Source organism: Temnothorax longispinosus, chromosome 1, assembly GCF_030848805.1.
Source record: "Temnothorax longispinosus isolate EJ_2023e chromosome 1, Tlon_JGU_v1, whole genome shotgun sequence".
Taxonomy (NCBI): Eukaryota; Metazoa; Arthropoda; class Insecta; order Hymenoptera; family Formicidae; genus Temnothorax; species Temnothorax longispinosus.
The window spans coordinates 2,865,849-2,892,665 of record NC_092358.1 but is presented as its reverse complement, the minus strand read 5'-3'; the positions used below and the strand labels follow the sequence as shown (position 1 = coordinate 2,892,665).

General features: G+C 39.4%; 1 protein-coding gene across 3 annotated transcripts in view; it reads left to right on the top strand.

The window, feature by feature from the left end:
• The window catches only part of Tmtc2 (Transmembrane O-mannosyltransferase targeting cadherins 2), a 201,239-nt gene that overhangs the window by 122,599 nt on the left and 51,823 nt on the right, over nucleotides 1–26,817 (top strand). For all 3 annotated transcript variants that reach the window (XR_011731088.1, XM_071772171.1, XM_071772184.1), the window contains exon 5: nucleotides 1,823–1,937. Coding sequence is in view for 2 of the 3 variants with exons in the window: in XM_071772171.1 (XP_071628272.1) it covers nucleotides 1,823–1,937 (115 nt within the window). In the remaining variant the exon portion in view is untranslated. The remainder of the gene's footprint in view (nucleotides 1–1,822; nucleotides 1,938–26,817) is intronic.

Genomic DNA, 26,817 nt, shown 5'->3' with positions numbered 1-26,817 from the left:
CATTCTCGCTCGCTTTAATCCCGAGCATTTTAAAGTCACACTTCGTCAAACTTTTATCATTTTAATATATCAAAATGAAATCGGTTTTATAACGAAACTAATGTAGAAATCACTAATAATCATTAATAATTCATATTAATATATATAAATATGGAGAAGTTAGATTCTCGTTACAAACTTCCCTCATTACAAAATTCTCGTTACAATTTCTCGTTCAAGAAGCGCGTCCCAATTCGACTTGATAAATGAAAGATAACTGTACACGCTTATTAAATTTTGACCAAGAAACCTCGCTTCTGTGTATATCCCCACATTTTTTAAATTAACAATCCCGCAGAGCTGCTCATCTTAATTCCGCGACCCGGCATTTGCCCGTCGTCGGTCTCACGAGACAATCTCGTCTCTTCTCTCGGGATGCTACCCATTCCCACCTAATCTTCATCCATTTTTTTTAATGTTCCCGCAAAGGGGAAGAACGGGACGGATCGAGAGCGAGAGAGCGGACGGTCACGCGAGCTGACGCCGACACAACGCGCTACTACCGGGGCGTCAGCGCCGACGCGAACGTCGCAGCGCGTTTTAATTGCGCCGACAGAAATTGCGTGTTACCGTGTTAACAGGCTGCTCCGCTACGAGAAATAAATTTACATTTTGTTGGTTCAGAGGTCGCGCCGACACACTCGCGTATTCGCCGGACGATGCATCCGTGCCCATTCTCACCCTTTCCGCGGGCCCACCCCGCCTTCCTGCTCAACAGCCTGCACCTCACAGCTGCGTACATTCTCCCCTTTGCACCACCGAGGCCGCAGAGTCACTCTGCCGTCGGGTTGACGTCTACTCGTTGATTTAACACGCGTATCTATATATAGCACCGTTTCCCTCGGCTAACTGCGATTTCCACTGATTATACGGCGATAACGTATCAATTGCAATTGAGTACACGTCTAAAAAGTGTGCCGATTAAGAAAAAGTAGTTGAATATTTCTGTCATGTATCTTACACACAATTAAAATCTCTAAGAAATTATTTTTAAATATAGAAATTAGAAATTATTCTTAAAATGCTATCTATTTAAGACAATTAAAAACAAAAAAGAGAGTATATAAAGATTTAATCATTGAAAAATGTATATCTAGTAAAATTATAAATCCAATTGGCGAGACGGTGTCGATATTGTATTATGCAGATATTTAATTCTGCTTTGAAACACGGTCTTATTTCACATCATGCTTTAGATTTACCAGAATTAATATCACTTAAATGATAAAGTGCAAACTGTACTTCTGTGCAAACTGCACTTCAGATACCACAAAATAGCGTTGGAAGTATAATAACTACGAAAATATTAACCTTTATGTCTGGGGAGGTGATGTATATAGGCGCGGTGTGCGTGCGCGCGGCATGTAACTATGTTCCCGGGGCACTTCCTGCTGATCATTTAACGAGTTGAATATTCAACTATACAAGCGAGCACGTAAGCAGAGAAATGATGGGCGGGCGTATCTTGATCGTGATAATTCTCAAGTAATTGCCGCTAGGATAATAATTAACACCGAAAGCGTAAGATGTATTTCGCACCTGCAATGTACATCGTGCCATCCGTTAATAATTAGCTTGCTGCCGTCAGCTTCCTATATACAGACACCGTGTTCCACTATTATTCTTTCTCAGTGCTTCATATTTATCACATTTTTCGAAGCCCATAAATTATTACCTTCATGTTGAATAATCATCGGTTTGAATTTTTTAATATATTTGATACATTTTGCCAACCAACCCTCTACTTTATTAAATTAAATATTGTTTGCGCTGGTGATTCCAGCTTATGGCAACTTGGGCAGCATTCTCAGCGAACAGGGGCGAGTAGCCGAAGCGGAAGAAGCGTTTGTTCAAGCTCTTCGCTATCGACCGAACATGGCAGACGTGCACTACAACCTGTAAGTATACTACATCCTAATTCATTCATATTCTTCTTGTTTACGTCAATATTCATGATGTACACGAACCGGCGCATGTATTAAATCCATAAATACGCGAGTAATGTGTGAAACTTGATAATTTATCATGTTTTGCAGTTAATAATTTTTGCGAATCTGTTAAACGAAAAATTGCAAAAAGAAATCGCGCATTTTTCATATTCTGTGAAAAATATATTTTTAAAAGATCGTACCTTTAAACTATTATGCGAAATCTTTTCTCTCACGTCACTGAGAGACTCAAAGTGAAAGCTATATTAGGTCCAATATGAATTCGTCCTCTAAAAAGGGTCTTAAACCTCTTTTTATAAGCAGCATAGTCGTCTGAACTTAGCCCGCTAAGTACGACTCGATGAAGCACGAATGCCGGTAAGAAGATTACCAAACGATCCCCATATTTGACCGACTAATTCTTTCCCGATTTTTCCGATCCGCTGCGACGCGGAATATATTTGCTCGCGTTAAGCCGATCCGGAAAGAGGGTGACCGGTGAGGGGAAACTCTGTTTACGGCTGTAGTCATATCGAGGGGGGAGAAACGGCCGTGAGCTTCTTAAGCACGTAATATCGGTCAGCGTGGCCTACGACTGTGCTATCTCCTTCCTCACGACGCATCAACGACTTCGTACAGGGCTTACCGAGGACGGCCCCCGAGAGAGCTGCTGAAAGTCCCCCGGGGTCCTTCGATCGGCGCTCATCATCTTTCGACGCTCCACCTACTAAAGGTGGGAAAGGACGTGGAAGCCTGTCAAGCCGTTGAGTCGATAAGCCTGCCTACCCTCTGCACGCTTCTGATAAGCCGGCTACGTGGCGCGTAGTACGTGCCACGTACTTGCCCCATTATGTACCCACCATAGACGTCTTAGTATGGCACTCCTGCCGGCTAAATTGAACGATAGAAAGCGGCGTATTAATCGATAGTGAAATTATAGCGATTGGAGACGAAGTGATTTTGGTGCGGAGAGCTGATAAAATAATTTTGTCGTAATATTAACATGTAATAATTTCGTAGTAATTTATTATTGAGTTTGATACGGAAGGATGTGTGAGAGCTTCCTGAATCACTTGTATAAATGGTGACATGTATATGAGAGCCAGAATATTATATATGAAGTAATTTCAAACTAGAATAAATATAAATTAATGTGCATTTGAATGGATGGCGCTGCTTTTGGTTATGCCCGATACATAAGTAATATGTCATAGATAGTTAATGAAGGCAAAAAACATTGCGGGTGAGACAGGCGAAAATAGAGTAGAATAAATATAACTTAACATAATCAGATACTAACAATAAGATAAAAATGTGCTTTTGACATATATAAAATATTGTCCGTAATTGATAATTAGATTTCACTTTTGATAGTAAAATATGCTAAGAACATATTTAAAAAAGAAAGATTTATTTTTATTAGAGATTTATTAGACTTCACTATTAGTTATTTAATTCTCAGCTATTAATTGCCTCAAATTTATACATGTAAAAATATAGTTAATCACGATATCGCATATGTCAGTTAATAAATTGGTTAATAAATTCACGCGCTAAACATTTCAAGACAGTTTTCCTAAATGGATAGTAGAACACGGTAAATTAGGTCGGTTGTGCAGAGCAGAAAATGTATACTTAGTTACTTATTGAAACAAATTTGTCGAGCTCGGCAGTGCAAATAAAAAAAGCTATTTCGAAGAAAAATGATTTGAAGCTCTAATAATATCAATGTTACGATTTGTCATGCCAATATTACGATTTTCAAGCGCTAATATTGTTTCTTGCAATATTGCCTTAATTTCAACGTTTAGTCACGTAGCACTCTATTTTTTCTTGTTTCAGTAATAACATTTATTCAATAATAAATTAGTAGTTCGTATCGGATCCATGAAATATCTCGTATCCATGAAATATCAGATTTTTACTCTTCGACGCAGAAAAATTTTAGAAGATTTTCTATTTAATTTTTTTTGGTGGTATTGTGATACTTGATATATAGCTTGGTACAATGATTGATATCTTGACTTAGGCAGTTTGAAAAATATTTCCGGAACATACGTACAGGCGTGTGAAATCATATTTACTTTGTTAAGTAATTACTATACACGCTACTTCAACATGCTGAACCAGCGTGCACTGCGGCTACAAGCGGTTACAAGCAAATTCCGATGAAACCGCTCGTCCGTTCAGATAAGCCACACCCGACGTTTGTCCCTTCGTGGTACTGACGGTAATACCTCTCAGGCCTTCACAGAATCAGCTTTTAGAGTGAAATGAAGCGCGATGTAATTACCTATCGCTAATCCTTTGACAAAGGTCGAAAAAGTCTGCTGGCATCATCAGAATTTCGGTGATAATACGTCATATATATGATTTGGGATCAGATATCAAAGTTAAAAACGATATGAGAGGAATTCTAGGACACCCTGTAACTTAATTAGCAAACGTAAAAGATATCTCCCTATGTTATTAGAAGCGAAATTACGATCGTAAATCGTATGTCCTTTACTATGTTTTTTCCTCCATTCTATGTGTATTCTATGTTTCTTTCGCGAAGCGAATTCTCTGAAAAATGACAGCTCATTTGATCACCTTCCGGTTATTATCCCTTCCGATGATACATAGCGCACAATTATCACCCGACGTACGTTATCGATACGAATCAATAGCCCGGGAAATTTCCGTTACGTCCTTCCATCATCATCCGCGGAAGAAAGAAGCGGTTAATAAGAAAGCGACGTATATATCGTTCGTTCGCTCGCTCGCCACGTTTCTCTCGTCTCCCTCCGGCCGTTTTACTTTCTTTCGCGGAAATTTACGAGCAGATCAGATATATCGCAGGATATTACAGTCTGGATGCTATGAAGAAAATATAAAGTCCATTTCGTGCTTCATGATTCTCTCAGATATATTAAATCCTCCTTTTACTTATTGTATTTTATATATATATATAGCAATCCGTCTTCGAATCATGGCCTGGTCTCTCATTACTTTCGAAAAAAATTCTAAAATAAGTCAACGTTTGTCCCGGTTCTGGTGATAGATCGATCCTCGCGATACGCTCGACGATCTCGCTTGTTCGCGCCGTGATAACGGGACAACGATTGGCGATTTTGCGCCTACTGTCTCGCTTCTGCCGAGGTCAACTCCTAAGGAGACTGATGACAGGCCCGGGTAGTGGCGACGGATGTTGATTTATTAAAACCCCGGCGTGATCGTAAGTCATCCATCAACGGCTGCCGGTGAATGGAAAATTGATTAGCCTTCGCCGCGTGTTAGGAAAACCGTGAGGGGGGACAAAAAGTTCTCTCCGACCGGGTATCCAAAGAATACATCGTAATTATGTATTACTCTGTTACTCCTGTCGGCAGGTCGATACTTAATTAGCCGCGCCCTCCCCTTGCCCTCTCATTGTTACAACAACGTGATGGTTTGATAATTCTCTCTCTAGCGAAGACTCGGCGCGCGAAAAACCGACCGGGGAAAAAAAAAGCGCGTCGCAAAACAACGAGAGCGAACAGGGTAACCAGGATAATTAATAATTGTAGCGAAGCCACACAGTTTCCCTTAATCGCGCAAATGTGTAATGAAACAGCATTTGTGTATTATAGATAATAAATATATAACAGTAAAATGTTATAAACTGATCACTGCACGATACGCGAATTGTTTCTCTTAAACATTTGAGTCTTGAAACGTAAAATGGATGAGACAAAATGCTAATAATGTTAAGTAGCAAGGATTGTTCAAATTATTTGCAGTTATTGCGACAATAATCTTGTTCAGTAATTGCCTAGGATACTCTGTACCGTTAAAATAGCTAACCAAATTAGCACACAACGCATTTCGTTGCTAGACGGAAGTTGATTCCCGGCGGTCGTTCGGCGGAAAATGGAATCGGTTGATTCGAGGCAGAAATTGACACCACGTCAAAGGAGGACCTCCGCTTTCTCGCTCTCTCTCTCTCTTTCTCTCCTCCCTTCTACCCCTCTCTCTCTCTCGCTTGACGCTTAATTGTCGTCGTCGCGACGCCTGGGGCGCCTCGTCGCCGTAAAGCAGCAGGCAGGTATACTCTGTTATACGATGCATTGACGCGCGAAATGGCACGAGGATGCATCAGATGAGAGAGAGAGAGAGAGAGAGAGAGAGAGAGAGGGGAGAAGCAGAGCCCCATGTCAAAGACCCTGACGAATGCGTCATTGCGTAGACGAATAGGCTTTCCGTTCCGCACGCACCGCGCGACGAACAGCAAATTGCGCGACGAGGAAGATTAACTCGACTGATTAATTGATTATTTTAATGACAGTCAAAGAGCACCGAAGGCGCTCGCTAATTGCGCCGCGTTGCGCCGCACCCCCCGAGCGGAAACAATGAACGCTGTTGGCGGGATATTCGTGCCCGACCCTGTTTTCTCATACAGCTTTCATGGCGCGGTTACAGTCGAGTCTGTTTTTCGATGCGGTTGTAACTGCGCCGTTGGTTGGACGGAGCAATGGTATAAATCATATTCTCCTCGTTTTCAGGAATAAAACGGTTTACGAAAGCACTTGCTAGAAAATACGGCTACTTTATCGTAATACGTTTTTCTGCACTTTAAAAAAAAAGCTTGAAAATTTTACGTTATGCAGAGATAATCGCGTATTATGCTATGAAATATGCATATGGCTGACCAATTACTTGCTCGCATCACTATTTCGCAAAACTACTCGATTATTCCGCGAATTGACTTTTCCATCCAAAAATATATGAAATAACAATTTCGAAATAGCGCAACGTAAGGAGATTATTGTAAATGATCACAATAATAATAATTCACAATCACGAAAAGAATTTTATGTTAGCAGAAGTTTTACCGGGTTAAGAATCTATTTTTCGTCACTCGCACGAATAAATGATAATAAATACAATTTTGTTTTGTTGTAATTGTGATACTGCAAAGTGGACATATGTATCGCAATTTTAAAACTCGTTAGATAAAAATATATAAAAAATAAGCGATATAAAATGAGAACGTGCTATTTAGCCGTCTAGCCAGACTATATAGGTATGCACTAGACTTTTTCATACGTATTAATAAAACCACGTAAAATTAAAAAAAAAACATCATGTCGATTCAAATTTGATCAGCGCATTTTCGAGAATAGAAAATAAAACAATGTGTAATCGCTAAAAGGGCAATTGTGTTAAACTATTTAGAGATCTTTAAAAATATACTACATGTATAGAATTCGTATGAATATTGGAGGAGAACATTGTACGTCTCCAAATGGGTTAATTTTATAGAGTTAATTGAATTGCAAAGAAAATATTATTCTCGCTAATAATAATGAAAACACATTTTCATCACATCACTGCATTGTAATTTTTAATTCAAGATATGCTCAAAGATATATTCGCAAAATTGTTCGAAACTCTCGAAAAGAGATTTAAACGATATATTCGAAATCTTTGTTCTTGACGTTCGATTTTAGAAACGTCGTAATATACGATGCAAAATAATCCGGATTAAAGTCACATCGGCTTGTATCGAGAACATTATGGGTAGACTCCGAAATCCTTCTATCGGTCAAGAGACCGTTATATAATAGGCTTTGTCACGAGCATTCTTTAAGCCAAAAAAATCGATAAGTATCTTACACTACACATTCAGACCGACGATCGGAAATAGTACGTTTTCAAAATATTATTTTCGAACAAAAGAGCTTTACTCTAATTTCCGGTCAACCGCTTTTCGAAATAGAGATTGCTTAGTATTATTTGTCTTTTATTTACGTGAAATTGACGTCTGTACTACGTCTATATAGAGTAAAGAAGTTATATATTTTCCAATGATTGATATAAAATCAAATCATATTTCCACGTAAAAACTGGAAGAACGTGAGAGAACGTTTTCTCAAAATAATTTCTAGGAAAAATAGTCAGATTCTCCTGAAAATGGAATTTCATAATTGATTTTCACTTTTCTTCTTCTTTCTTTCTCACAGCTGACTGACTTTTCTGCTAAGAACCTCATGGATTATTTTGTTCTCTCCTTGACATTAAGATTCGCCGGCATTATCGAATGTTGTAAACATAAAATTCGATACCGTATAAAATATTAAAATGCCATATGCGCGGCCACTACTGGTGTATCGCTCCATTTAATCCGCAACATGACCGTTTAATGTTATACTCTGTATCCATTGAATACACATAGCATCTCGCGTTCACAAGCGACGCAAACGCGAAGCGAGAATCCGAGCAGCGGCGGCAGTCGTCTAATGCTGAACGCGAGAATGTGGAGCGTAAGCCGGAGGATTCCGCAAACACGGAATACCTATACCTTACGCGAAACCGATCCCCGCGAGTCGCTGCGCGAGCTGCAAGACGAGTAGGTAGATGGGTAGCTCTAGGTAGACGCGAGGGTGCGGAAGACGGGCCTGGGTGAATTGAATGGGAAATTGATGGGCTTCGCCCTGTCGGTCGTGTACGCGGCAGCGCGCGCGCACATCCGCTATAGACCTCCTGGAATCCGTTGTCCTGGCGATGTATACAGGCTGTACCTGCAACCGACCATTCGCGCGATCTCCGTTCCTCCTCCTCTCCTCCTCCTCCTACTCCTCATTCTCCTCATCCTCGCCCGGCTTTCAGCCTTGCTACTATGTGTGCTCCTCGCGCGCATACATCGCATCTCTCGCTGCGTATGAGCGATATAAAGGCTGATTCACGCTATATTAGTGCGATGCAATTCGCACTGATCATCTGTAGAATGAAATATACAGAGGTATAAACGTAGACCCTAATATATCCTTTTTAAGTTTGCAGATCGCCAATATAAATATTCACATTTTATCCCTCCCGTTAAAAGAACGCTGACAATCTAGAATATAATAATAAACTTCCCCTCCCATTCTTCTATTTTATCTTTATTAAAAAATATTTGTCTTATATCGTCAGAATATTCTTTCAATCGTTAAAATATTCTTTATTAAAAATATTAGGTATCCAGTAGGGACGGAATATTTTTCTGACAAAATCTACTTATATGGCGATGATAATCTATATGGAACTTGGACATTAGATTCCCCTCAAAGGAGACATTGACGTTGATTCGTGTCGTTAAGCGCGAATCGGCCTTAAACCGTTATGCCTGTATCCGGTACGATGTTTGTCCGTGCCGGCCGCTTGAATATGTATCGTCCCGACGGCCCTTTGATTGTGCACCCTCGCCGCATTTGCATGCGGGCCAGCGTCCGTGCCGAACGGTCAGAAGACGCAACAGCGTGCCACGCGCTAAGGCACAGAGCCGAGCGTCGTCGCCCCGCGGGCATTTATGCGCCCGGACACTGACGGGTGTCCAGACTGTCCAGTATGTGGTCATATCGCACGTCCCGTATTCTCTCCTCCGCGCGAGCTTTTCGCAAGTTACGACCTTTACCGCGTGGCTTAGTCGTAACGAAGGGAATTTAATCCGTCTCTCGAGCAAGACGAGAATTACGTGCGAAGGGTGGCTGGTGTTCAAGTCCACGGAATTATGACCGGTTCGTTGAAAAGCCGTGGGGGGGAGAGAATGTTCGCCCCGCCTGTTTGATTATCAAAGAAACTGTCTTTGGAAATGTACAAAAGAATCCGCGATCTATTCGCGCTGAAAAATGAATACCAGTCTCGCCGGCTTGACTATCTAGAAAAGTGGTGGTCGGAAATGTAAAAAAGAATCGCTGAGCTCACGGTCTCTCGCGAAAAACTGGCAGAAATACTCCGCTGGTGATTTTACTGTATTGAAATATTAATAGCTTTTTAATCTCTTTCTATTATCAACGCAGATATTACAAATTACGTAACGTAATTATGCGCATGTACGGAAAGCATGGAAGAAGAAACATCGCCGTGCTTTGTTCTTAATCGCAGATTTTGCAGCAAAGCGAAGAAAGTCTTTGATTATTTACCTTTTAAATAAAATCATATTTATTATAATATCATAAACGTTGCAAATATTTCGTAAACTTATTACTCTAACATTTTTATCATTTTAACTCATAAAATAACCATCACACGTAAGCTCGTTAAATAAGTCGAAGGACACAAACTCACTCCGTATGTGTCCGTATCCTCTCGTACATTTCTCGAGAAAATAGCGAGAGGCCGAGATGCATCGTGCTCTTGTCCTCGTCCTTGCGTGCATGCGGGGGACCATACCTTTACCGTCCTGAACTACCTACCTGAACTTTAACCGCTCGTGCCGGCGGTTAGTACAGAGGTATTATCTCAGGCTCCCGTCTGTGTTATCAGATACCACCTCGTTGGCGGTGCCGCCACGCTGTAACCGGACTATCCCGTTTCCCATCGTTCCCCGGGAACACGACGAAAGAAAGGCTATCGAGAGAGAGAAGCTTACCCCGAACACAAAAATCCGAGATGTCTGGAAAGAAATCTAAAAGATCTGCGAACGGCTGAGAGTTTTATGGACGAGTTTCGAGCGTCTTTTAGACGCTGTAACTCGAAGAGTCTGTCTGTTATTTTTCGAGGAAATCTATGACGTCGATTCCGACGTTCTCTCCTCTCCTCTCCTAGATGAAGCTTTAACCGAGATAGCTGTGGTTAACCTAGCGGGCTTTCAGCTTTTCCGGCTGACATATTTTCTTGCGGATTATGGAGGCGCGCGCCGGTTTTACCGGCGCATTTACGTTTGTCTCTCATAAACACCGGCTGAATGTGCGAGTACAGGCAAAACCCATTTACCCGTCAGTCCGATTCTACGCCGCTGAATACGACGAAGAGACACGTATTAGAGGCACATCAAAGTCGCATAAACTTACTGCCACGCGGGCAATTATCGCGCGCCAGACGTATTGCATACCAGCTACAGTTATGCGCGAATATCAAGTTGCGCGCCGCGCTAGGAATAGCGCGGTGAAACGATGTTCGTCTTCGAAGCTTCGATGCTGAAGAAAATGCTCAGAACCGCCCGGAATATCGATGAACTTGAAATATAATCATGCGGAGGAAAGATGGATTTAAGAATCTTTCACTGTGCACGCAACACATGGTAAGGTCAATAAATCTTGACTAAATATCGCTCGAATTGTGAAAGAGTACTACAATCTAATAATTTTAATAAAGAAATAAAATAACTCTTATCTCTACATGAGATACAAACGAATGCGGTACAGTCCTTCAAGATTTTGATATATTTTTAATATAATGTTGATTAATAAAAAATCATACCTAATTTTTAAATAAATTGTAAGCCGCGTTAAAAATATATTCAAGGAAAGATGGCCTTATGACATTTAAGGTCTTTCTGTGAATATACGTATTACGTTATACAACAGCATTCCCCAAAATCTCTCCGATCCCATCGTACTGGAGAGCCGTCAAAATAACGAATGGAAAGGTTCGCCTGTTAGTACAAATTGAGAGAAAACGCGTATCTTTCGAAAGGCGGCCGCGTCCCGATATCTTTGATCAGGAAAGTTCCGCACTTCTGTCGGCTTTATTGACTTCGAAACGGGCAGGAAAGATCGTCGGAGCGGACCGGGCGATTTTTCTTCGTGACTGCAGCGCGGAAGAGCACACACCAGGCGCGTTCACGTTGCGTCTTTGACCGATTAACCGACCGCCGAGGTCACTCGGCGTTTCAACTTCGGAACAAGTATCGACGTCGAGAGATTGGCGAAGAAGGTACGGGTAAGAAGACATCGTCGAAAGAGCCCTTCTCTATAAGGGATCTCGACTCCGACCGCAGAAACGAAAGCCACTCCCGAGAGCGTCCAGGAAGATCATGAAACAATGAAACTTACGAGTCGATGAAGCGGATTATCGATCGGACCAGGGACCGGTGTATTGTATAGGATCGATGAAATTTTGAGGGTAATCCCTTTCAGCAGGCATCGTGTCTCTCGATAAGTATGGTTGACTAACTCTGAACAAGATAGGCAGGATAAACAATAACAGTTAGGACGGAAAATTAATGACTAAACAGCTATAAGAGAAAAAACTCCTTTCAGTCGTCTTGTGCTACCGCACATAGCGTTATAGTCATATAGTCATAATCTTTGTTATAATATAATGTTGATTTAAATTTTTATCATGCAAAAAAAATAATGAGACAGCTATAATAGGTCGATGATTAGAGGAATATTCGAAAACGCCGACGAACTTGCCTATATATTCCATGAATCATCGTACAGTCCGTTCGCGATAGTTTGATACATTAATCTGTTAAGTTGGAGAATTTATCGAGCTAAAACTTGGTTTAATCTCGGTCCAATGTAAACGCAAGACACTCGCGCCGTGCTTGCTGTAATGTACACCGAGACAGATACACCGCCGGAGGCGAGGTAGCGAAGACGACGGAAGTGGAGTTGAGCTATGGTACGGCAAGGAGGGAACGGCAGCAGGAACGGAGGAGGAAGAGAGAGAAAGAGTGGATAAAGAGAGAGAAAGACAGCGAAGGGGGGGAGGGAGGGAGTCGTTTAAGAGACCTTAAAAGCGACAAGGCACGAACTGTCCTAGAGTTATCTCCGCCGTCTTGGAGCGAAGCTGTAGGTTCGTCAGGGTAAACCAAGTCCATGAATTAATTAGTCGGCAAACGACAGCGCGCTTGTTGGCCGTAACGGAGGCTACTTCAGGGCAGGAAAGGGTTGAGGCTCTTACGCGGCGGATACACACACGAACGCAGACACCGGGCTCGAGTGGGTGAAGGTGTAATAAGGGCTCTTCAACGATGTCGGCGAGGAAAAAAGGCGTGATTTCCCACTCGCGTGAGTTAATAAGTTCTTATCGGGCAATTTGCATTTTGCCGGATATCGGCTAATGAATTGTTAATAGCTAATCGGTAATTATGGGAACAAAGCACGCGATGTGACAAGATTTAAACCTCCCGGCTGTCACGATCTCACGACGTATTTGATATAATCTATCGCTGAGTCGATAAATTCCGATAATTCCAGGAATATGTTCCGTCGCGATAATGTATGATAACGGTAATATTAACTAATCGAACGAAATTTGGTGGTGTCAGTTATAATATCCGCGCAGACTGCAACTTAATTACAGATTATCTTGTTGTAGATAAGTGTTGTGTGCATAAATGTAAATAATTCTGCATAATTGTATAAATTATCTAAAATTTCTACGTTTTATACAGAAGAAGAGATTAAAATCTTTGCGCTTAAATATAAATTAGGAAAAAAAAATTATTCAAATAACAAATTTATATGGATGTTATAAACGGAACGTCGTGAAAAAAACACTGAATTTTTAACAATCATATGACACGATAACGATGTTGAGTCGAGGTAACGGCGAAAGACAACGGAAGTGGATAAAGAGACGAAAGACGCATAAAGCACGATGGAGGTATGTGAATTCGCAAACATGGGACGGCGAAAAGAAGGAGGAATAACTCGGAGACAGCACTTATTGGAACTCCGACATCCCTCAGGATCGACTGAGTAGTGAATAATACAGAGCGATACGTATCCACTGTTCTCAGTCGTGTGGACAGTATCCCTCGGCACTACCTTAAGAAAAAGAGAGAGAAAGACAGAGATGCAGAAAAGAAGATACATAAAAATAAATCCAAGGGAGTAAGAGTAGGAGGCGGGAGATAGTCTGGATGCGAAAGAACTGGGGGGGCACGCGTAAGAACGAAAGATAGTGCCGCGCGTAAGGACCTCCTGCCAGATCCCAGCATGAAACTTTTCGAGAGCTGTTCTGATGGCACTCCAGGGAATCACGCACGCACAGGACGATCCCTCCGGAAGATCCTCATAATATTTCTTGAAACCCTTCAAATTTCTGCAGGGAAGATTTCTCCGCGCCGCCGTGCGCGCTCGTCTGTGTAACGAGTTTTCAACGGTGAAAATTTACGACACGGCCACGGATCACGAGTTCGACGTCTTCTTCCCCCCGAGTCGCGAAATTGGATCATAATCAAGAGAAAGCTGATTACCCGTTACGGTCGGATTCAGTGAAACTTGCGGCGCAATACGATCGTTTGATACAGATCTCTTGTGAAACTCGCGAGATAATGAGCTTTAGAAGATTTACGCAAGTACTGTTAAGCTTTAAAATAAGTAAGCAGCAGTAGACAACTTGAAAAATTGTTTGTAGTTTTGACATAGCATTACTGAACTAACAATTTGTAAGTAGATTTATGGCTCTGACATAACAAGAGAGTATATTTCATATAAAGTAGAGAAATGATTATTTTTTATCTCACGAAGGAAAAAAAAACATATGACTATGCTTCTTTAAAATATTACTTTATTTTTTCACTAAGTACAAAATATGTACAATTTTTAAAAAAACAATTCTAAAACCGAATAAGTAACATTTTACTGCATAAGTAACACTTTACTGCATAATTCAAAAATATGCGGTTATCAGATATCTGTATCAAATTTCCTTCAAATTTTAAACAGCCAATCGTTCCTTTATTACTGAAATAAATTATAAAAGTGACCGACTAACGCATGAAATTTTAATTCGGTCAACACACCGCGTCGAAAACGTAAATGTCTTTTTCGAGCCTGTCAATAAAAAAAACATGAGAGTTTCAAGATAGGGCGAGGTCGCCGATACCCGACGGGCGGACGCTCGCACTAACGGGAAATCAAGTTGGGCGAGATAGAACTTAATGCATTCTCCAATACTCGTCAACGATTCGTTCGACTCGCGGCCAAAATATCGCCGCACGGCAAACATCAGTGACAATTTAGTCGATGAACATATTATCTGAGGTATACGTACACTGTACGCAATTCAGCCTACGAAACAATCGAATAATCTACCGATCGAGTAATAGATATATCAAATAACGTGTGTTCCTCTTATCTATAGATAGAAGTATTATGTGCTATCTAGATAGAAGTATAATCTAAATAGAAGGATAGGCGAGCCTGTGTGTGCCGTTCAATCTCTCTTTCTCGCTCTTTCTCTCTCTCTCTTTCTCTCACATGCAATTAACGTCAACCGAGCGGTAACCGCTTTTCCTGTGTTCCCTATAATATCTCGGCGTTGCCTTCCCTCGGCTACCTAGAACGCGCCTGTAATTTCCTTTTGCTCGCTAAATTGCGCAATCCTGCGTGCGTTCTCCATAAAAGACCCGCACGCTTACGCCGGATCAAACGGAGCTTGGTATTTGTAATATCTATCGATAGGGCATAGCGATTTGTGCAATAGAACTTTTGATGAATCAATAAGTATTGACGCTATTTTAATTACTTAAATAATACCGCGTGCATTAAATAATATCCTATCTCGCCATACAAATTATGTACTGAATTTTCCAGTTTACACATGTCAGTTTCATATCCCGCAACATGGTCGAGCTAATCATCCGCAACGTGGTAACGATATTGTTTCAGTATTTCAACGCATATTCTAATTATATTACGCGCACACAGCATACAGCCATGGTACATCGGTATTCGCGATAAACTGTAACGAATCACCTGGTACGAGAGTGGAACGCACTTTGCAACCGTACCGGCCAGCCCCGTCGATCGCAATCGCGCATCCGCGCCCGTTTGCAGTAGATACATCCGATTAAAGTACGATTATAATTCCCGGCTGCCCCCTAAATCGAACCTTCGCGCAATATACCCTTCCTGCTCCCTGCGGATCACCATGAGGCATCGCCTATGGCCAATCTCACGTACGGAATATCGCGCTCTCTCGTTCACCACTATGGCGTTCAATAATGCACGCGATGGCAATGCAGCCGTTACCCACCCTTCCCACTTCTGCCCCCCCCTCGCGCTCCTCTCTCCACCTCTCCATTATCTAAATCCCTCTCTTTCTATTTCCACATCCTCCCTCTTCTTTGATCGCTATTATGCGGTTCCTCCAGCTAACCGGTCTGTCTCTATTTCCTCCTGTCCAATCTCACCAATGATAAATCGCCTCTATACGAGATGTCTCGAAACTACAGATTCCTCGACCTATTTGCGGTAGATATTCGTTTAAAGATTAGAAATGACGAAGCTATTTTCGAAATTACGAACTGCGTGAAAATGTGGAAAATTTTGCAATTTAAGTTTCTCTCTGAGCTGATGGATATAGGGTCGACAGATTGGACTGATGGAGACATGTTACTTTTACAACGAAATATTAAATAATCATGTTATATATGACGAGAATGAATATCCCTTAAATAACCGATAATTGCGTACTTTACACTGTAATCTACTTAAAGCGCACACCGTGTAGATTTATTCGCCAACAAGTTATCCGTGTTCGCGAAACGCATGCATCTATCTTTCACCGCTCCTCATCCCCCGTGCATCCCCCATGCGCATTCACCGCATTACACTGTCCACCCTCGCATCGCGCGCCATCGCGATCAATCTCTTCTTGCACCCGCGTATAATCCCACCCTCCTCCCAGCCCTCGCCTCCCGCGCCACCCTTTATTACATCGCTCGCATATCACTTCGTTTCGCCGTCTCGCCCCGAATACGCACCATAACCGGGCACGTATCGGCCACCATTCGCGCGTAATATCCGCGCAATGCGGCGCAACATCGCAGGATAGCCGCGCGAAAGCCGTGCGTGTGCAATGCCGATTCTCTGACTCGCATACGATATTACCGTTCGGCCTGGGGTCCGGGCGGTCCGGCTCCGGCCCCGGTACGGCCCGTTGGTTACCGTTGGCGTCGGCCTTTACAGCTTTGTCTCGCCGCATCAGATATTACCAGGATAATGCGTCCAGCGGACCGGTCCCTTCCATATCCATCCCGCGAGAGGCAGCAGTCTCTCTCTCTCTCTCTCTCTCTCTCTCTCTCTCTCTCTCTCTCTCTCTCTCTCTCTCTCTCTCTCTCTCTCTCTCTCTCTCTCTCTCTCTCTCTCTCTCTCTCTCTCTCTCTCTCTCTCTCCCCCTCTCCCCCCTCTGCCACGAGTATATACCATCCTGTCCACTATAGGCATGTGCGGAGCATCGACCAGCCTCCGCAATGTGCTGCATACATGCATATATATGTATATATACATATACAATACCGAGCGTGTGTGTATACAGATGTATGCTAAACACATGACCGCGAGCAAACGTGGAATCGACGCCTGTTCCGATGCCCGGCGACCGAACGTCTCGACCGAATATTCGGTAGCTTTGTTGCTACGGCTGTCGCGCTGCGACGCTCAAAGGCGATGCGTCCACGTCAATGTTAATTATTAACGGCGATGAGCCCTAGGACGCCGAGTGATATGTCGCTGTCTGTTATTGAGTTAGGGAAAAGTTAACAGTAGGACGAAATTGCGCGAATGTGGCACTTAAGCGAATAGCGTTCTATTTTATGCACAATGCACGAAAAAAGATGATTTTTTTAAACGATGAAAACGGTGGAGTAATAAAAAAAAATCCCAACATATATATATGTCAATGTAAAAACCGGACATTTACGTTATGTACGTAGCATATTTTAACATATAAACTAAACGATGTGTAATGAAAATTTTTGTGATCCTATGAAATCTATATTGTAGCTATAAATATCTTTTTTTTACTGTAGAAATGGATAAAGCGAAGGGCAACATATATTTGACAAATGAATGTCGAGATTTTCATATTTTTCGTACACTTTGTAGTTATGAATTTTATATCTTGTTATAAAATGTAAATTCCTTAAATACGTTTTCTCATGTCATAGATTATATAGTAATAAGTAATCTAAATCTGTGAAGTATTAAATTAATTAAATCTGCCGGAGTTTGCTGCAAGATGAATTAAAATTGTCAATCAAAAGTAGCTAGAATTAAATGGCAAATATGCTGAAAGAAATATTCGAAACTTTCAGAAAGTATGCTTCATTGGATTATAATAAAATGTTGATCTGGATCCTGTTCTGAATCAGATGAATTCAATTTGGGACAGTCAAAAAAGGAAATGTCATATGGAAAAGAATTGACATTTAAGAGTTATGAAAAAGATGAACAGAGATTCTTCTGTCCGAATATTATTGTAATGTCCATTTTTATACCAATACAGATTAACTTCAATCTCAATTTAACTTACTTTTTATTTTTTTCTAATTCTTATAACTAGAATGGATATAAAACATAGTAAAAGAATAAAAAAAAATGTATCCCCCTATTACAACTTACTATGTCTACGTGTGTTTCTCACGTGACAAGATTTGCATTATATTTCTCGTCGCGATGGCTTTCGATGGAGCTGACTCATCTCTGTGCCGCGATGCATAAAATAAAATGCACGTATCTGTCACGACTGCGTTATGAAATTATATAATATATATACACACACACACACACACATTTCAATAAGAGCTATCAGCGATTTAGAATTACCTTGAATCCCGAAAGTTTACATATATCGTTTTGAACAAATATATCTCGTTGTATAAAGATAAAAGTAAAAAAGAAATATAGGCAAACGCGCATCCACTTCCCTTTTCCACTATGATTACATTACATTAAATAAACATGCAACGGCATTATCAAGAGAAGCTTTTCGATCCACAACTGAATAAAAGTTAATCAATATAACTAATCAACTCGTTATTCTATTATCAATGTCGTGGCTATGTTAGCGCTGCGACATTGATAATAGAATAACACGACACGATTATTATAATAAAAATCGCCGTTTCTCGTATCGCGAAATCATCATTAACGAACGGATATCGCGTAAAATACATTACGTTTAGTATTTGGTATCTGGATATTGTACATCCGCAATAGCATCGATCGCGATGTCACCATGTCGAAACATTGGAAAGGTCCGCTTTCACGAGCTGACACCACTCTATCAACCATTGGTACGAATTTTCAGAATTTCAACGATATTGTTTCTCCTATTCGCCAACTATTATCTCGTCGTGCCAAGCACACGTACAAAAGATGCAAATTGTATCGCTGACGTTGAACATAACATAGAAATATTTATTCTGCGCATGGCAAGGTAAAAAAAATCGAGTGCAATAAATATTGTCACCAATCTCTATCTCGTATGTATTCTATACGCAAACATTTTTCAGACCACCGTTATACATTTCACATATTGAATTAGACCGCAATTTCGTGTTCTTCTCTCGCCATACTCGGCACAGGAGCTAACGCAAGATCCAAAATTCAGAAACAAAAATTTTGCACAGAGAACAGAACAAATGAGACTACCGCGTAGATTTGCCATGTAGATTTACAACGATATTGACTCGTGCATAATTAATGAAATCGAACGTTCGCGTTGCCGCTATATTTATATGGTTGGCATGTAACAGTTGAAATTCACTAAAGAGACTCTTTATTTACCTTTGGACACGCAAGAAAGGCTATTTTTATGATTTCTCTTTTTAGAAAAATAGACAGCGGATCGATTTCAAATTTTGCACATTTATTCTACGTATATTCTATATATAATGTGTAAAATAAAATTGTTAAAAAAAGTTAATTTGTGTAAAAGATATAAAATAATGACGAAAACGCTACTGAAAAAAATATGTTTTTCTGCAAACATAATCCCTTGGCTCAGAATAATCCTAAACGAAAACCCAAATAGGTTTTTATTTATTAATAGTGTAGAAAGGTGGGACATGAATCTCCGGTTTTAGAAAAAAAATGACAAAATGGCGATTCAAATTGAATATTGCATTTTTTCGTAAAAAAAAAAAATCAGCTTTAAAGCGAAAAAAATATTTGTTTTCAAAATTTCGGAAAGTTTCGAAGTTTGTGCTCTAGATAGCACACATATTAAAGGTATATGCAAAAGCTGTTATTATTTTACACATCCTCCCAAGAATTTCGCAATTAGAATTTTCGAAGTGAAATTTGGCTTCCGCGCGACTTCATGCACACTAATTAAATGATTTTGGAGGGATCCTCCAAGTATCTCGTAATTGAATATTGATCCCTTTGATATCATCTTTTTGAACTGACTTGGATAGCTCGTCGCTGCTTTCTCTACTTTCGGCATTTTCGATTTCTTCCATCAACAGACTTCTTTATAAGAATTCAATTGAAACGGTTTTGAAGGGATCGACACAAATCTCAAATGTTTGTCTTGCCAAGAATAATAGGAAAAAACCTCGTCGAAACTAATACAAGAAGAGAAAGAAGGAAAGAGATTTTCGGGGCCGACCGTTATAAAAGTGACTAGGTATTACGAAATCACGCTGCACGTGCCCCAGTCTGTTGTGGCTTTGCACGGTCATAGAGATGCCAATTTTTAAAATTGTTACAAAATCTTTTAAAAACATATTTTTAAGATCTTAAACTACAAGAAACTGCAAAAAAGAAAAATTTGATCACGTTCAAAGATAAAAATCCCTTTGTAATATACATTTATATTAGATATACATATTAAGCAAATTAAAGCACATTCTCTTGTTAATTATGATTCAAGTAACAATATTTCCATTTCAAAACGCTCTCTCAAACGGAATTAAAGACGGAATTACGTTATCTTAGAGGACGCTAATGAATTCACGAACAAACGAAGCGCAAATCGATAATGACTTATTTACTGAATTTAATTTCAAAATGTAAAGAATAGAATATTCAGCAAATATTTATCTTATAATACGTTAAATATTTCATAACGGCAAGGCTGGCTGGTTTACGGTCTTAATGTTTGTTTTCGTACCGTCCGAAGGCCGTCGTGCATAAGTAAAGCCACTATGTTGTCATTTGCGCGGCAAGACTTGAGCTGGCAGATAGCCGCTCCATGCCTCATCGCATTATCCCGCGATTGCGACAAGTACTAGAAAATACAATTAGCAGTTACATTAAGTGATTATTGACCCGCGCGAAAGATTCGTAAACATTCGAAGCAAATATGTCGCGCGATTAATTCAACTAGAGCAGAAATCGAAATGAAATTATAATTATAAACTATTGTTTCCGCGTTATTTTAACGCGTTTCGATGGAATTTCCTCGCTAACAGTAAAGTGTGCGTCGCGTGCGATTAACATTGAGAGTGCCGTGCAAAGTACCGTGCGATTATTCTATTCTGACGCGATTAGTGCGCGCGATCGTGATTAATGGCGTTCTCGCGTCAAAATTTTGCAATTGTATTATATTGTATGTACAAGTATAACGAATAATTTTGAGAGAAGGAGGAGACTTGAAAAGATCGGGCAATGGCGGAGCAACCATAGAATGGGCCATTATATTTTATTTGATTGGGGTTAACTCCAGATTTAATTACAATACTTATAATTATTTTTTGTGCGGGCAACAATTATTCCTCTAGATGTTAATTATTCTGGGCATCGCTATAATTTACATGTATATTTCTGTTCTATAGATTCAATGTAGTCTCCACTCGTGAGCGACATATTTAAAAAATAGAAAGATGGAAAACGAAACTTTGACAAATAGAATATTGATATTTTTAGAGTATATAATTTTTATTTGAATTTCTTCACACAGATTTATACTTCGTGGACGATGTTAAAACGAGATATACTTATATACGATCTACAGAATCTATCTAGTATGGACTACTTTAGTATATCACCTCTTATGCATATTTACGTAAAATAATAATAAATTATATTTATAAATCACAGTAGGAGAAATTATTAATGTTTTTGCTTTATTTCTCTCTTCTCAAATATTTTTTAACATTAGAATTTGACATATTTTTATCTCTTTTTTTTTAGCAGTGTTTTTGCTTCCATTAAATTTTATATAAACTGGTATCAGATAGAAGAATATTTAAAAATTTTTTTATATATTACATTTTACATTTTTTACAAACGCGTAAATAAAAGATTTTAAGAAAAAATATTTTATTGTCAAATAGTATACATATTTTAACTGATTTATTTAATTAAATAATATGCTATTCTCCGTTTTATATTACTTTTATAACTTTTCATAGCTTGTTCATTTTTATTTATTGTTAACTTTATTCACCTAAATTTTAATAAATATATGACTATTAAACCGACAATGTCTTGACAATCTCAGAAACACTTTTTAGTACAGGATTTATGTAACGAGTATAAATACTGGTCTTAGAGATGCGGTCGCTAATTACGAGGGAAATTCCGGTCGAATTTAAATCGGCTCACTACGACAGATCTAATTGCTTGACTCATCCGTTCTGCCCGGTCGATCGGATTTTTCCGAGACTATTTTTCCTCTTACTAATTCGGTTCCACCATTCCGAATTCTGGATGACTCATAATTATTGTACAATACTTTAGTGTATTTTGCAAATTGATTAAAAAATCCTAATATCAAAATGTCATAACAATAATAAAATAATAATACTACGAACAATAACATACGATGAGCAATACAAATAAAAAAATAGTTATTTACTTTGCTATTCACTGTTATATTCTACCAGAAATACAAGTAAACAAAATAAACTACACAATGATTAGAAAAGTGTATGAAATATACACTTTATAAGTTTCCTTTTCTACTTTGTAGACTAATCACACACATGAGATGAGATATTTTTAATATTTATTATAATATATTTATAATTAATATTTATAATTAAAATTGACTAGATGCTATAATGGTTGGACAGTATTTAAAAAAAGAATGTAGCTCCATTTTCTCACCTAATCATACAATGAATTATTTAGAGATATGCTACACGAATAATGTTGGAGTTAATTTTTAATAAAAGCCTTTTAACTTACATTAACAATCATGAGTTCAAAATGGCATACTGAAAAATTTAGCTAATATTTAATATGCTAATAATATCTTGTTATCAGCTATTTAAAATTAGAAAAATAGAAATGACATCTATTTAAAAACGAATTATTAACTAAACAATTAGTATATTTTAACAAATTTAATTGCTGTCTAATGGATATCTTACTTCCAATTACATTTAATAAATAACATTGAAATAAAGAAAATAATGTGAAAATAATTAGCTAATTTTTGCAAAAAACCAGTTTTTTTTTTTAATTTTAAATATAAAAGATTTTAAATAAAACTTGTTAGTCATTAAATGTCTCAGATTTTATTGTAACTATTTAGTTAATAATATGTAAGACAGCATTTTTAAAAATTCTCATTTATATTTTCTTTATTTTATTTAGATAATGGTAAGATGCATACTAGATAGAAGTTAAAATTTAAAAAATTATTACTAACTTACATGGATTATGCTATTAGATAGTTACTAAAGAGATTTTTATCGAACAATATAACCTTAAATCTTTATTCAGCTAATTAATTTAAAAATGCTAGTGGCGAGATATTAGATTTGCATAACAGCGCAGCATCATTCATCATTATATGTGGTATATGATGACTAGACAACAGCTAGATCATATAATTAATTATAAATTGTTATAGCTAGTGATCAACTTTATCTAGCTTGAAAATTTTACCTAGTCATTATTAATTAGCCGTTATCTTCGAAATCAGACCGATCAGTTCAATTTCTACTGACTTCCCAGGTTCCAATAGTTAGGCATTTAAAATGAAAACGGGATATGATATGGAAAAGGTGTAACAAAAACGAAATATAACAAAAATTTACTTCGCACTGAATATTCTATTCTTTTGTACGCATGGTGTGTCGTTGAACAGTATTTTTTTGCCTGCACGAAAGCTGCAGTTGCAACGAATGCAGTTAGAACAATATTATTTGCATACCTTCACAGTTACGTTGCATTTTATTTTTGGATGGCACACAACTACTGAATTATAAATATACATATATGCCGCGGGATAATTTTTAAACCGCACGGAGTTATTTGTGAGAGAAGCGGGTCACGAAATTAAATAATACATCAACGGAACGTCGATAAAAGCAATGAAATTAATTCGCAAATAGCTCTTCATTATCGCTACTTTAAATTATTTTCATTTTAAAGTGAGTTAATGTTATAAATTAAACTAAATGCGTAAAACAAGTTAAATCGTTTAAAAATAAATTTCGGACAAGCAAATTGATATAGCATGACACGAAAATATAAATGTCATGCATAATCGATTTTTTTTCCAATTTCATTCTTCTGCTCTCGTAGGACATAACCAAGTATTACGACGACTTTAAACGCGAATAATATCTCGAGAGTCGGACTCGAGAGTCGAAAATACGATTCATAAAAGGTATGTGGCGGCGCGATCACGAACTCTAGAGGCGTTCCAACTTTCAGCCCAGGCGCGAGTAGCGGACACAAGAACTTGTTAGTCCGCGTGTCGGAACTTGTATTTTATTAGAAAAGTTACACCAAGGATTAAACGCGATTCACGAGGAGGGTAACCATATTGGGTCGGTGAAAACGGGAAAGGAATGTGTAATCGCGTCTAATTTGACACTTGCCCGTTATACGCTATTAATTCGCGACATATTACTTTGATCCTTTACGACGTAACCGTACCGTATATCACTCTGACATTTTTAGAAGTTTACGGACTTAGATACGTATTCCGTATTTTATCTTATTAGTTTATCCTATTTTCCGTATTAGTGCAGTTTATTTGATTATATCCGGTGAAATATATTCTCGTATTAGATCTTGCTTAAATAAATAATTTTATTATTATCTAATTTGAGAACAATTTGCGGAATCTTTTTGTCTCTAAAATACTTGCCTTTTATATCGTGATTATTTATTAACTACCAGTTTAAATAGAAATTACAGATTATTTATAAATATTTCGAAATATAAATACAAATAAATGGGATAGAGTAGCTACTATTTTATTTCTATCGGAATCTACCTCTTGCAGATTACATAAAAGATCTCTGATCTAACGTTTGCGTCATCATATTCTTCAAGAATCATATTCTTCAATTGGCGCGAAAGCCAAAACATCTTTGTGCCATCAAAAACGTAATCGGAGCAACGCGTGAGAACGTTCGCGTATACTTTTGAAAGCATCTGCGCTTCAAAAGTACGAGGCGGGCACGGTGGCGGACACGAGAACTTGGCCGTCCCGTCGCAAACTCGTATTTTATTAGGAAAGTTGCTCGGCGAATTAGCCGAAAACATGACGAAGGTGAAGAAGGTATAAGGGCTGCGATGTAGAGGAAGAAAAGAGGGAGACTGGTGGACGGTAGTGCGCGGGGAAAAGGGATCGTAGAGTTTCGCCGATGTGGTGTGTGGCGTGGCCGTGCGGCGTGGAGAAGCGCGAAGAGGGGTCATTACGTCCACGAGGCCGCTCTGGAAAACTTACGGATCCTGGAGGGCACTCGAGCCGCGCGCGGGCGCGGCCTTAATAAGCGCCTTAACATCCCGTCTATAAATTTTAAACGATGTAAAATTAGCGCGAACTCAATGGTAGGTAGGTGGTCCCACTTGTTCCTCTCTACTCCCTTGTCCACCCCCCCGACGCCCGTACACTCCACTCTCCCCCTCTGTTCCGGGCAACCCTTGAATCTTCCCTTAAACTCGACGGAATAATAGGTTTCGACGTTAGTCCGCGGGCCGGCTCGCTCTCGCAATGACGGCTCCTTATTCATCGAGCCGATCCAACCAACCAACCAACCAATCGACCGACGAACTCAAGCTAAACCCAAAGCCGAACCATCTCGTTCATTGCTGTCTACCGAACTCGTTATTAACCAGAACGCTCGAGAGAGAGAGGGAGAGACAGAGTTGGCTCGAAGGTAATTCGACTTCGAACACGCGAGTGAAATTGGGTTTGACTCCACGGCACTCGCGTCCCCGGGCGACGAGAGTGATGTAAGTGATGTAAGCGACGTGAGCGGAATCGCCGATCGCGAATAGAGCGTCGTCGGTGCAACCCGGTCGCATCGTTTCTCCCGAACGAGAGAGAATAACAGACGCGGCCGTGCATCATGTCGCATTTGTATTGCGCTTTGTGTCTCGTTCGCCGGTTACTTATGACGATTCATTCTCGTGAAGGATAGCAACAATTCGGTATAAGTCATAAAGTATCACGATCGATCCATACGTACACCTTCGATGCCAATGGTTCCGAAGCGACACGAATGATAGTCAATATCTGTCAAACCCATATTTATATTTATTTGCTTGAAAAACATCATAAATGTCTATTTTCTCTCTTTACTCCTCCCTAAAATTTATGCCGCGTGTGGTCATACATACGTCTAAATTATTCATCTCGTAAAATTTTACATGGCGTAATACCACGATTGCATTCTTTATCTGAATTTCAGATTCCCTATATATATTCCGGAAAAGTATACAAATCCTGCGAAGTAAGGACTTTTAAGACTATAAATATCCTCTCTTTGATTTAAAAGGTATCTTCATCTTCTTTATTCCTTCTTGTCGTTTCCCTTCAAGTATGGATTATACCAGAAATGATCTGGCGACACTAAAGAACAAGTTACACCTCTGCAATTTTTAAGAAACGCATTTTCGGGAGGTAATATTTTGCACCGATATAATCACGCGCGCAACAAATCGGAATCATTCGATAAGGGGGAAGAAACTTAATTGAAGTTGAGTTGTTCCTCCCGAGTACTTTTCCAATTACTTCCTTAGATACTAGAAGATCTGAAAGACTCTTTTGCTTAGTTGTGCAAAAAGTTTTTACTAGTTTTTCTAGAAGATCCTATTTCGTCTTGCGATATGCGAGATTCTTATGAGAAATCGCGGAAACGACGGAAGGGGATGAAGTAAGCGAGGATAAGGGAGAGGAGGAGAAGCGCACAATGCAGCCGAGAAGATCTCTCAAACGCGCGCGCGATTTACTTTGCAAACAACGACGAACTCGGCGAACTCGGAGACGCCCTCGATACGGCGCTACCGTCTGAAAACTTGGCCAATAAGCGGCGAAAACAAGAAAGAGGCAAGCCCCGAAGACGAAAGATTGCATAAACGTAAGCAGGCGCGTTAGCGGCATCAAAACAATCGAATATATTTCAAGGATCGACATCTCTCGCTGCCGATCATATTTTCTGTCCCGATAAGCACCGCCCGGGCGC